At 39.0% G+C, this 14,007-nt stretch overlaps 1 protein-coding gene across 1 annotated transcript in view; it reads right to left on the reverse strand.

The window, feature by feature from the left end:
- Positions 1 to 14,007, reverse strand: part of Agtpbp1 (ATP/GTP binding protein 1) — a 174,953-nt gene that overhangs the window by 122,837 nt on the left and 38,109 nt on the right. The window contains 3 exon segments of the mRNA XM_013031059.1: positions 103 to 249; positions 8,438 to 8,501; positions 13,333 to 13,400. Of these exon segments, the coding sequence (XP_012886513.1) occupies positions 103 to 249; positions 8,438 to 8,501; positions 13,333 to 13,400 (279 nt within the window).

A 14,007-nucleotide genomic window follows, 5' to 3' on the forward strand; every position in this document is an offset into this window, starting at 1 on the left:
CACACACACACACACACACACACACACACACACACACACACACACACACACACACACACACACCCTATTGGGATTCAATAATTATGCAAGTGAAACACTTACCTTTTGGTCCAATCTTTGCAAGAACAGAATGAACATGTATCATTAACTCTTCATGTGGGGGAGATTCTTTGCTGGCATTCACAAGTAATTGTAACAATATTTGTGAACCACCTCTGGCAACTAAGAAACTTGCTCTCCGACCTCCACCTAAAGAATATTTTTTTTATTTTAAGTAACAAATCCTCCCAATAGTAGGTATCAAATTTGGTAGCATTCAAAAAACATTTAGAGAAACGATTTCTAAAATCAAGTTATTATATAAGTCACATTTTATAATTTTACAAATAATAGTTATTTATCTCCATCTCCTTTAGTTAAAAAGTACAGATAAAGAATAAAAATACCCTAGTACCCATGGCTCATAGCTGTAATCCTAGCTACTTAGGAAGCTAAGATATGAGGATTGTGGTTCAAAGCCAGCCCTTACAGGAAAGCCCAATAAACTATCAGAAACTACCAATAACATACAGGAAATAGACAGGAAATAGACTTGTAGCTCAAGTGGTGGAGCATCAGCCTTTAGCAAAAGGTCAGGGCCAGCACCCAAGCCCTCAGTTCTAGGCCCATGACCACTACCCCCACCCAAAACAGAGTAAAATGCAATAATGTCTAAATTGTAGGTTCAAGGCCTTGAATGTAGAGGTAAATATTTAAAATCATACCAAGTACAAAAGATGACATAAGATGCCTCAGGATGGGCTGAATGCTATCTTCCTATGGCATGTCTATGCCACATACTCTCTTTGTCATGTTTCTTTTCTATTAAACATTCCTATCATTATTATGTTCAAATCATGCCTGAATTCTCTTGATAGACAAAAAGACTTGAAGTCAACATAGCTGCCCTAGATTTCTAGCAACAAATTTGTTGCATTGGTCAGGATAAGTATGTCTTAAGATTAAGTATGTCTTTTGCTGACTTGGATTCACCAAAATGTAACATATTTTGGTACCATGATTCAGGTCACATATGGCTGTTTCCTATTCCAAAACGTTCTTGTGCCTGCCCCTCTCAGTGTCTTGGATTCAACAAGTCTGTTTCTGCAGGAAGAACTGCCCTCTCCATCCATCTGTGTCAAGGACATATCTGTCTGCTCCACTCTGCAAGCACTTTCCCACTCCTTGGACTCTGAATGCTTTCTTATCCTCACCCAATATTAGCGTGGAGTGCCTTGGCTAGGCATGACTTGCTTTGAGGCTTCTTCCAGGTACTGCCACTGCCTTCCTTTGGCGTTACTAAGTGCCACATGCTTCCTTCATCTACAAGGTTCTCACTTAGATCTATTCTACTCTTTACTTTCTTCTGGACAAGTCTGAAACCTTTGACAAAATTCATTCTAAGTATAGTTTTCTACCTTTATTAAAGCATTTCCTTTCATGCTGCTTATTTCCCAATCTATTCAAGAGCTTCCTTTTCAACTACATTGAAACTTTTTTCCCATGAGGATATATTCAACAGAGAGGGGGAAGATGCCTACTCTAATGACAGGATCAGGAGCCTCTTAGCTCCTGTCCTACCTGCTATCCTTGGTAGATTGAGATTAAAAAGGGATTGACAGGAAATTACTTACTCCAGGCAGAACTCAGTTGTCCTTACCCTGCATCTGATTTAATTGCTACTAGCAGAATGGGATATACTATGAGCCAATCCCTTCCATTTAAGAAAACAGGAAGAATAATTAATTACATTGAGAACAGTCTACATTTAGCTCCCTACAAGCGGTCATCTATTTGTTGTGATGTATGATAGAGCCCCTACCACCCAGTCTACTTCCTGAACACATTCAGAAGTTTACCTACTATCTTCTCATACATGGGGTAAAAGCCAAGCACTATGGCTGATATTTCATATACTCGCTAGTGCAGAAGGAGGGGTGTCAAAGGCTGGGAGCACAATTTAACTTCCTTGGGGAAAAGGTTCACAGGTAAATCAATTACACAGAAAAGAAAATGGGACCCCTCTGGAAGTCATCAATTCACACTGTACTGCAGCTAATCATAGTAAGGACATGGTCACCCAAAATTTATGGGAAGCACAGTGGACATTGTAAAAACATGTATGGTAAAACTGGTCCAATACTGTTTCTCTAGGTAATAGGGGTGGGTGTCACTCTCCTTCCTGCAGTTGCCATCCACAAATTGTCTGTGTGTTCTGTTTGTGCTTCTGTATTTTTGATTTGGGCTTCTATATTGTGTATAACATGGCTTATAAAATCCAGCCAGAAGAGCCGGGTGCTGGTGGCTCACGCCTGTAATCCTAGCTACTCAGGAGGCTGAGATCTGAGGATCGCGGTTCAAAGCCAGCCCGGGCAGGAAAGTCAGTGAAACTCTTATCTCCAATAAACCACCAGAAAACCGGAAGTGGCGCTGTAGCTCAAGTGGTAGAGCGCTCGCCTTGAGCTGAAGAGCTGAGGGACAGCGAGTTCAAGCCCCACGACCGACAAAAAAAAAAAAAAAAAATCCAGCCAGGAGTCCTTCAAAAATCCTGTGATCGGAGCTGGGAAGTTGGCTCAGTGATAAAGTGCTTGCCTCACATGCATGAGGCCCTGGGTTTGATTCTTGAGCACCACATAAGCAGAAAAAAAGCTGGAAATAGTGCTGTGGCTCAAGTGGTAGGGCACTAGCCTTGAGCTAAGGAGTTGAGGGACAGAGCCCAGAGTTCAGCCTCCATGACCAGCCAAAAAAAAGAAAAAAAATCCTGTGATCATAAACTCACTAGAAAAGACAAAAGAATACCAGCAGTATGAACAGGTCATCATGCTTCTTCCAATAGTCAACTCATTACCTTGATGGTATTCCAACAGCAGACATAAGCCTGTGCCATCTATTTGTAACCAAAAGATGGCTAAACAGTCTAAGAGCACTCTAAATTAATATATTTGATCGCCAAGTGCTGTTTTTTTATTGTCGTTTTGTGCCATTCCCAGGGCTTCAATCAGGACCTAGGCACTGCCTCTAAGCTATTGTGCTTAAGTTAGCACTCTACTACTTTATCCACAGCTCTACTTCTGGATTTTTGGTGATTAGAGGTAAAAGTCTCTAGGGCTTTCCTGCCCAGGCTGGGTTCCAACAATAATCTTTAGGTCTCAACTACATAGGATTACAGGTGTGAACCACCCTGCACCTGGCTACAGGTGCTATTTTCATGTACTGGTCTACCAAGTTTTGGGCAAAGACTTCATCTGACACTGGAATTCCACAAAAAAGAAAAACAAGAAAAACCGACTAGTTGTTATAACTGATTTTCATTTTTTTTGGGGGGTGGGTCCGGTCGTGGGGCCTGAACTTTGGGCCTGGGCACTGTCCCTCAGCTCTTCAGCTCAAGGGGAGGGCTCTACCACTTGAGCCACAGCGCCACTTCCGGCTTTTTTTTTCTGCTTATGTGGTGCCAAGGAATTGAACAAGCACTCTACCATTGAGCCACCTTCCCAGCCCATGATTTTTATTTTTGAACTCAATTTCTACATGTATTTAAAATATCTAATCTAAAATTTATTGTACATGTGTGTACAATAACATGTTATTATTAACACATAAAAGGTACTGTCATTCTCAAATGATGGTTATCTCAATCAAGTTTAACCAAAGTACAAGCATTTAGAAATTAACTCTAGCTCAAGTCAAAGAAAGAATGACCATTTTAAATTCAAAGAACAAACAGGTCTTGGCATTGGTTATTTAAGCAAATGATTATAACCTATCTCATCCTAAATTCAACTGCTTTACAAGATATGGATTGTAAGGAATGTGTTTATTAGGGGAAGAATGAAAAAGCAAAATGCCTATGCACCTCTGGTCATATAAAATATTATTTATCAAAATAAACTTTGGGAAATGGAAATGATTTTTTTCTTAGTTTTGGGGTTTTTTTGTCTACTTTGTTCATTTATCCATCTTTGGGAGGGAAAAAGGGAGCCCAGCAATGGAGGGACAAAGGGTTAATAAATGTAGCAGTGGTACTCACTCAGATGGTAGGGAAAAACTAGGAGAGAGGGAAAGAATAAGTGACACTGTCCAAAAACAAACTTACACATTAGCTGACTTATGTAACTATAACCCTTACATATAACCCACACATTGCCTTTGTAAGAATAATAAAGTAATTTTTTAACCTTAGGTTTATCTGCACCAATTTAAAAATAATTTGAAATTACATGAGCTTCCATGATGTGAATTTGCTAGGATTACAGGCATGAGCCACTGGCATAGTTTCTAGGGATTTTTATAGATAAGATATTGGAGAGTTGTTTTCCACTGATTTGAAACCAAAACCAAGAATTTAAAATTTAGCACCTGTGGGAGGGAGGGAGGGAACTAGGGAGGGAAGGAGAGAAGAACCAGGCACCTATGGCTCACACCTATAATCCTAGGTACTCAAGAGGCTGAGACCTGAGGATCATGGTTTGAAGCCAGCCGGGGGAGGAAAGTCTGTGAGACTCTCATCTCCAATTAAAGCCCAGCAAACAGAAGTAGCACTGGGGCTCACAGTAGTAGAGTGCTAGCCTTGAGCAATAAAGCTCAGGGACAGAGCCCAGGCAATGAGCTCAAGCCCCATGACAGACAAAAACAAGGGAGATGTTTAATCATTATTGTACAGAAAAATAGTGTAAGATTACTTTTCTTCCTAGGTACACAGACTATTTTATTTTGTTTAAAAACAATGTTATATGAGGTTCAAGGTTTTATAAAACTTATTTCAGAACACACATTAATAATAAGAAAGGACAAAAAGAAATTAGAAAGTAGAAAATATATAGGAGGATATGAGGATATATTTCTGGGGAGGAAGATTAAAAATGAGACAAAATGCTTACAAAAGCATGTTTTTAGAGAGTAAGGTTTGTCCTAACTGGGTGCTCCAAAGTGGAAAAAGAAAATTAAGACAAACCCAAAATAGTTCAAGAAAGTAGTAGGAGCCAAGTGCCAGTGGCTCATGCCTGTAATCCTAGCAACTCAGGAGGCTGAGATCTGAGGATCGTGGTTCAAAGCCAGCCTGGGCAGGAAACTCGAGACTCTTATCTCCAATAAACCAATAGAAAACCGGAAGTGGTGCTGTAGCCCAAGTGGTAGAGCGCTCGCCTTGAGCTGAAGAGTTGAGGGACAGTGCCCAAGCCCAGAGTTCAAGCCCCATGACCAACCAAAAAAAAAAAAGAAGAAGAAAGAAAGTAAGTAGAATATGCCATGATGTATATAAAGGGTGGAATTTATAAAGCGTTTGTATGTATGTAATTAGGTTGATTGTAATTTAAAAGGTTATCTGAAAGTTTATCTAAGCTCAAGATTAATGCACTGGTGTAAAACTAGCACTCAATTCTTTATGCTTATAACAACAATGAGGCTGTTTTAAGGATATTATTCCACTCTTAACATTTTCAAACAATTAGGTTAAAGGAAATTTTATCAATCAAAATAATTCCTTAAGTACTATTGATCTTTTTTTATTGTGAAAATACTGTACAGAGGGGTTACAATTACATGGGCAAGATAATACATTTCTTATCAAGCATTGTAACCTCCTTCTTTGTTTCCCCTTCCCATCCCTGTACTATTGATCTTGACAAGCTTTTGACAATGCATTAAGTGAGTCTTGACTAAGTCAAAGTTCATTTAAGCTTGTTTGTATCTAAGTCTTTTAAATGGCCACCTTATAATTGGTACTGAAGTATGTAGAACTATAATCTACCTGTTATTGGCCACCCTGTATGTCCAAAGTACTTCTATTCCCCAAGGATACAAACCTTTATACAAAAAAATACTAAGCTGAAGAAGACAATATACTAAGCAAGTGCCCTCTAATTAATGATAACCCCCCCCATTATAGGCTTATGTCTGTGTGTTAAAGCTTAGTCATCCTAACAATACTGTCAGTCTTAATTAGTATACTATAATGATGTATGCAACAGAAATATCTAGATTGTTTTTAATTACTAGCAGTTTCGAAAGCTTTACACTGCTATTCCAATTCTTGGGTCACTGCAAATTTGATCCTCCTCTGTAGCATCTGCAGTTAGACCCACTGTAAATAACACTTACAAGTACTTACTTGTCAAGTTCAGTTAGCTTTATTCAAATTTCATGGATTCTAGGTAAGCTCTGCTCAGAAGCTATTTATATCAACAGCTCTATTGTTAAACTTTTCCAAAAAAGGTCTTCCTAGCACAGACTCCCAACTGACCTGTCTGTCATTCCCCTCCAATGTGAAATTAGATCAACAAGGGCATCTCAAACCCAGCAACAAGAAAGACCTACCAGGACAAAGTGGGACAAAGAGGGGCATGTGGCTACTGGTGGGGAAATTTTCTTTTTTTTTTTTTGGGGGTTTTTTGATCGTTGGGCCTGAAGTCTGGGCCTGGGCGCTGTCCCTCAGCTCTTTGGCTCAAGGCTAGCGCTCTACCGCTTGAGCCACACACAGTGCCACTTCCAGCTTTTTACTTTTCGCTTATGTGGTGCTGAGGAATGGAACCCAGGGCCTCATGCATACAAGGCAAGCGCTCTACCACTGAGCCACCTTCCCAGCCCTGGTGGGGAAATTTTCTAATAAAAGGAATGTGGTCAACTCCAAATGCTGTTACTTGTGCTTGCCCTAAAACTAAAGCCAGGCATCAGTGGCCTCCTAGCTACTCCGGAGGCTGAGATATGAAGATCAAGGTTCAAAGCAAGCCCAAGCAGGAAAATCTATGAGACTCGTACCTCCAAACAACTGTCAAAAAAAGCTGGAAATGGAACTTTGGCTTAAGCAAAGAAGCTCAAGGACAGCACTCAGGCCCTGAGTTCAAGCCCCAAGATTGTCACACATACAAAAAAAAAGTTCAAAGGCAGGACTGTCTGATATACATGCCTGTCTACCTTGCAACTGGACGGGGGGGGGGGGGGGGGGGGGGGTGTGGAGGTGAGGGGACGGTCATGGGGCTTGAACTAGGTGCTGTTCCTGAGCTCTTTTGCTCAAGGCTACCACTTTGAGCCACAGTGCCACTTCTGGTTTTTGGTGATTTATTGAAGATAAGACTCATGGACTTAGCTGCCTGGCTGGCTTCAAACCATGATCCTCAGCTCAGATCTCAACCTCCTGAATAGCTACTATTACAGGCATGAGCCACAGATACCCAGCTCTTCCCTTTCTTTCAACCATCAATTTTATAGATCAAGAACTCATATACACCTCCTCTTATTGGACTTGTTAATGTTTTAACAAAGTTTTGTTTCTTTTTGACCAGAATCCATCAAACTGTAAACAGTGATAAAAATGACTCCAGCAGTAAAAGTTCCAGACCACCTCTCTATCAAGGGCCCCTGGAAAAACCATCTGGAGAACACCCTGACTCCCTGCAATAACGGACAACCCTAATCAGCAGAGTAGCTAGAGTAGTCTTCACCTCTTTTGCCTGACAGCAATCAGAGTTACCTTTTCAGAGGGGAAAGTAAGATAAGAGTAAAATACTAAAATAATGTGGCCAAAGGCCATTAAATGTCATAAAGTGGCATAAAGTGATCTAAGGATAGGTCTCATTTCTGCCTAAGATGGTTAACACATAGTTTTAAAACAAAAGGTGTTTAAGTTATCTACCCAGACCTGTGAAACTATGGCCTAAGAGGTCAAATGTGATCAGTAAACCTCTGCCATCCTTGGGACAGTGACTGCCCTAACGACTGTTCTAGAGGAGTAAATTAATGCTCCTGCAGTCACTTTGCAGCCATCACAAATCCAAGAAGGGCCAAACCATAAAGTATTTTATTGTAATTAGACACTATCTGACCAATCTTGAGACAATAAGCTTTCAGACTACCTGCCTCCACCTCTGAATCACTCCAGAACTTGGGACTATTTTAACTATGCATACCTTCACACACCTTGCCGGCCCCTGCAGATCAATCTCAAACATGGCAAAAGACGGCTGAGATGGGCTGAAGTGCTGTCTTCCCAGCGCATGTCCATGCCACATGCTCTTTCTCTACCATGTTTCTTCTCTAATAAATTTTCACCTTTACTTCAAGTAACAAGACTGTGTGACACCTTAGTTGCCAAATTCTACAACTCAGAATGGTTTCTTTTTTTTGGGGGGGGGGTCTGGTTGTGGGGTCTGAACTCTGGGCCTGGGTGCTAGCACTCTATCACTTGAGCCACAGCGCCACTTCTGGCTTTTTTCTTTTTGCTTATGTGGTGCTGAGGAATCAAACCCAGGGCCTCATGCATGCAAGGCAAGTGCTCTACCACAGAGCCACCTTCTCAGTCCCAACTCAGAATAGTTTCCATCTGGAAAATTTCAAATAAAGTACACATGATACATGATTAATCGTGTTTTAAAAACAGAAATTAGGCCAAAAGAAAAAAACTTACCAGCTGACACCAGTTCAAGAAGAATGCACAAGATATTAAGCATAGTCTGAAGATCTTTTGTGTTCTGAAACAGATGATTTGCTTTGTTAAAACCCAAAATTTCTGACTCCCAATTTTTGTATACCTGTTAGAAATTACTTATATTTTACAAATGACTTTCCCAATTTTTCCTAGGAACAAATATTTTACATATCCTTTACTCTCTTACCTTTCCTTTATTCTCTTACGATTTCATTATCTCCTTTTTGAGCTATTATTTTATTAATATTATTTTTAAAAAGTAATCTGTATTTGAATTCCTATTCTTGCTACCAAATAGATAATAAAAGTAAATTAATCAAAACTAGTATAATCCATGGGTTAGGAGGGAGTAGAAGAGAATGAGGGAACAGATTACACTATGGAAAGGAAATATACTTATTACCTAATGTACGTAAATGTAACCCTGCTGTATATCACTCTACAACAATAAAGCAAATTAGGGGGAAAAAAACAGCACAATCATTTTAGACAGTAGTTTGGAGGTTCTTCAAAAAGCTAAACATGGATCTTCCCTACAACCAGCTGTAACACTCCTGGGCATCTACCCACAACATTACAAGCCATGATACTGTGAAAACATTTGCACACCAATGTTCATTGCTGCATTTATACAACAGCTAAGCTATGAAAACAGCTCATATGCCCTACAATATATATGAGTGGATCCAAAAATTGTGGTACCTAAAAACAATGAAAATTTTACACAGCCATTAGAAAGAATAGTATCATGTCATTTGTGGAAAAATGGATGGACCTAGAACAAATCATGTTAAGTGAGGTAAGCCAAGCTCTGAGAGCCAAACAGCAAATGCTTATTCTCATATGTAGAAATTAGATCTAAAATACATGACAAATTATACAGGCCTCTAGGCATTCACTCTTAGGGGAGGGACACAAAGATGCAATGCCTCTGTGCCTCTGATCATATAAAATACTTATTGAAATGAACTCCAAGAAATAGAAACAAAGGGGTTTTTTCCATTTTCTTTTTGTCTTGTTTATTCATTTTCTACCTTTGGGGGACATAAAAATGGAGGGGCATAAATGTCAACAAATTCAGTAGTAGTACTCAGTAGAAACTATGTTGAAAATGAGCTATACAACTTGTGGGTAAGGATGGTAGGGAAAATTGGCAAAGAGGGAGGGAAGGGGTGTCACTGTCCAAATAGAAATGTACTCATTACTTGACCCTTCTGTACATCTTCTTATAAGAACAATTTTTTTTAATTTATAAAGTAAATGAATCAAAACGTAAAAGGAAATACTAACCAGGAATGGTGATACATACTTGTTTCCCCAGTTAGCTAGCTACTCAGGAGGCTGAGATAAAAGTATTACTTAAGACTACTCTGGGAATTACAGTCTCACACAAAAACAAAAAGAAAAACAAAAGACAATAAGTATATATGATGACTTCTCAGCACCCTGGCTTCCATCTCAGAAAGCAATCATGTTATCAGCTTCTTCTGTACCCTACCAAAAATACATATAAGACAAATCTATGTATGCATACATATATATAGACTTCTCCCAAAAAGTACTGCTCTACAAACAACACTTGATACCTCAGCATTATACTTATTAACAAAGAGTTTATTCTTTTTTTTTTTTTTCCGGTTGTGGGGCCTGAACTCTGGGCCTGGGCGCTGTCCCTCAGCTCTTCAGCTCAAGGCTAGCACTCTACCACTTGAGCCACAGTGCCACTTCCGGCTTTTTCTTTTTGCTTATGTGGTGCTGAGGAATCGAACCCAGGGCCTTGAGCATGCAAGGCAAGTGCTCTACCACTGAGCCACCTTCCCAGCCCCGAGTTTATTCTTTTTTATTTGGCAGTACTGAGGATTGAACTCAGAGCATAGAGCTTCCTAGATAAGCAAATGCTCTAACCATTAAGTCACATTCCTAGTCCAGTTTTGTTTCAGTTATTTTCAGATAGAATCTTGGGCTATTTCTCTGGGACAGCCTTAAACAGAAATCTTCCATCTATGTGTCCCACATAGTTGGGATTACATAATCACCAGAGAGAGCTTACTATTTACATATTGTTCACTAACATTTGGCCCAGGCTAGTCACAATCTCCTGAGTAGGTGGAATTACAAGTATAAGCCAATATACCTGGCCCCTTCTTAATTCTATTTAAGTGATATAGGGTAAATTCCATTATATGGCTATTCTATTTGTTATGTACAATCACCCAACCATGAAACAGTAAGGCTATTTTAGAATTTTATCAAAATTTTATGAAAATTTTAATTAAATTTTCATTTAAAATTATTATTATTAAGTACATGAATTCTTATGTAAGAATATATGTACATGAACTAAACTTCTAACATTTCTAGGTTAAAAAATGAAAGCACTTATTGATAGATACTGACAGCTTTCTCCTCATAGAATAATTTATACCCCAATCGTTGATGCAGAAAAGTAATTTCCTAATGTCCAGAGTACCAATCTAAAAATGAAAAATTATCTGTTTCTATAATTTTTTCCTCTGGTCAATGTGTAACAGTGCTTTGTTATGACAAAGAAATTAAACCAGGGATGGTGGCTCATGTCTGTAATCCTACTCAGAAGGCTGAATAAGTAGGAGCTCAGCCAGCCAAGGCAATAATTCCACCTGACTTCAATACTATTGGGCACAGTGACATATGACTCCTCTCCCAGCTATACAGGATGCATAAACAGAAGGATCACGGTCTAGGCTAGCACAGACTAAAAAAAAAAAAACGGGAAAAAAAAAGTAAGCCAATTCTAAAAAAAAAAAAAAAACAGTGAAAGCAAAAAAATATCGGGGCATGACTCAAATGGTAGAACATCTGCCTAATAATAAGCACAAAATCCTGAATTCAAACCCCAGTATGGCCCATCTAAAAATATAAATTATATGAGTATTTTAACTCTTCTTTCCCACAATGGGTTTTATAGTTTCTATTTTATACTAATAAAAATATTTTGTTATAATTTAAAAACTTCTCCTTTTGATTCCTCTAATATTATGATTTAATTTTCCATGCATATATTTGTATTTACTTTTTTTTTTTTTTGGCCATTCCTAGGGCTTGAATTCTAGGGCTTGGGTGTTGTCCTTGAGCTTCTTTTGCTTAAGGCTAGTACTCTACCACATGAGCCACAGAGCCACTTCCAGCTTTTTTGAGTGGTTAACTGGAGGTAAGAGTCTCACCAGGTTTCCTGCCCATACCGTCTTCAAATCATGATCCTCAGATCTTAGCCTCCTAAGTAGCTAGAATTACAGGCATAAGCCACTGGCACCCTACCCATGCTTACATCTTTGCTTGATATAGAACTTTGGTATAAAGACACAGAAACTAGGAATTTCACATTTTGCTTTTCTAGATGGCTACTATTTGTCCCAGCTCCACTTATTAATAACTCTTCTACTCCTCCGTGATCTGAAAAGCCACCTTTATCAAGTAATACTAAGTTCCCCTGATCATTTCAATGTATTTTTGGATTTTCTATTCTGATTACATTTAGCTGACTATGTGTATATATATATAATTTCTAAGTTATTTTAATTACTAAAGCTTTATAATGACTTTTGATAATAAACACATACTCTAAACTGGCAGGCCAATCTAGAAAAAATAATACCTTTACCATGTTAACGCTTCCTATTAAAGAACACAAACCATACACATTTTTTTTGGGGGGGGTTCAGTCTTGGGGCCTGAACTCTGGGCCTGGGTGCTGTCCTTTAGCTCTTCAGCTCAAGGCTAGCACTCTACCACTTGAGCCACCACACCACTTCTGGCTTTTTTCTGCTTATGTGGTGCTGAGGAATCAAACCCAGGGCCTCATGCATGCAAGGCAAGCACTCTACCACTGAGCCACCTGGCCAGCCCAAACCATTTACTGTTAACACTACAAAAATCACAGAATTTTGATTTGATACATTCCACTGGATTCTGCTGGTCAAAAAAAATTTACACTTATATAGAAATTCAATTACCATAATAATTTAGATACTCAATAAATGAAGTAAAATAAATCATGAGTAGATCAACTACCACAATGCCATTGATGAGAATTCCAATATTAACTATGTTAAGCTAAAGACTTACTCCCAGCACTAATGTTTTATTTTTTTTCCTTTTTTTTTATTGTGAAAATACTGTACAGAGGGGTTACAATTACATGGGCAAGATGAGTATATTTCTTTTTTTTTTTTTTTGTCTGTCATGGGGCTTGAACTCTGGGCCTGAGTGCTATCCCTCAGCTCGCTCAAGGCTAGCGCTCTACCACTTGAGCTACAGCGCCACTTCCAATGAGTATATTTCTTATCAAGCATTGTAGCCTCCTTTGTTTCCCCTTCCCATCTCTAGCCATCCTCCCCCGCCCCCCCCCTTTTTTTGTCAGTCGTGAGGCTTGAACTCTGGGCCTGGGCACTGTACCTCAGCTCTTCAGCTCAAGGTGAGAGCTCTACCACTTGAGCTACAGCGCCACTTCCGGTTTTCTGGTGGTTTATTGGAGATAGTAGTCTCACAGTCTCTCCTGCCCGGGCTGGCTTTGAACCACAATCCTCAGATCTCAGCCTCCTGAGTAGCTAGGATTACAGGCGTGAGCCACCAGCACCCAGCTATTTTTTTTTTTTTACTACCAATGAGAATGGCATGTTAAGATTACAATATACAGTTATTACAACCACTAGAAAATATATTTAAAAGTTTACATGTTTTAATATCCATACTACCATTCCAAGTAATTTAAAACATAAAGCAAGCTTTTGTTCATTGGCTTTTATCTCTAAAAAAATTATACTTTGCATGTTTGTGTGTCCTTCAGTATTGCTTCCTATTAATAGTTAAATAATTAAAGGCTCTGAATAATTTACCTCTAATGTTGACAGCAGGACTTCCATTCCTGTAGAACCTTTTGCTGTCATTTCTTTCCTTGTTTTTTCTGAAACACAGAAGGCAACATCTTTAAATCTATACATGAATACATATATACATATACAAATACGTGTATACATATATAGACACATATAGGTATTCGCAATACCTATTGTTATTGGTAATTCTACCCTATGGTTTCCAAATTTCAGTCAGTAATACCTTCTATGTGTTTTTTCTCAGCTCCTATACTGGAGTAAGAGAGAGCCCAATAATCCATTCAAATACAACACAAGTACCAAGAACTGGGGGTGAGATAGGAGTAATAATGGTAGGCATCTTTATTTTTACGAACAGAACTAGAAAATAGTTCATTAAATGAGTGAAAGCAAAATTCTAATGTTGTATTCAAATGTTATGATTATATTACATCAAAACTCTGAATCACACAAAAAATGAATGAAGCCAAGGAAGAACTGGTCTTCCGTCTGAAGACAAGATCACTAAAATACCTTTTCTACTACTGGGAAGGGAAAAATTGTATAAATATTTGTTATTATTTCTTTTTTTGGGGGGGTGGGGGTCCGGTCGTGGGGCCTGAACTCTGGGCCTGGGCGCTGTCCCTCAGCTCTTCAGCTCAAGGCTAGCGCTCTACCACTTGAGCCACAGCACCA

The sequence above is a fragment of the Dipodomys ordii genome, unplaced genomic scaffold (genome assembly GCF_000151885.1).
Source record: "Dipodomys ordii isolate 6190 unplaced genomic scaffold, Dord_2.0 Scaffold137, whole genome shotgun sequence".
In the NCBI taxonomy this organism is placed as follows: domain Eukaryota; kingdom Metazoa; phylum Chordata; class Mammalia; order Rodentia; family Heteromyidae; genus Dipodomys; species Dipodomys ordii.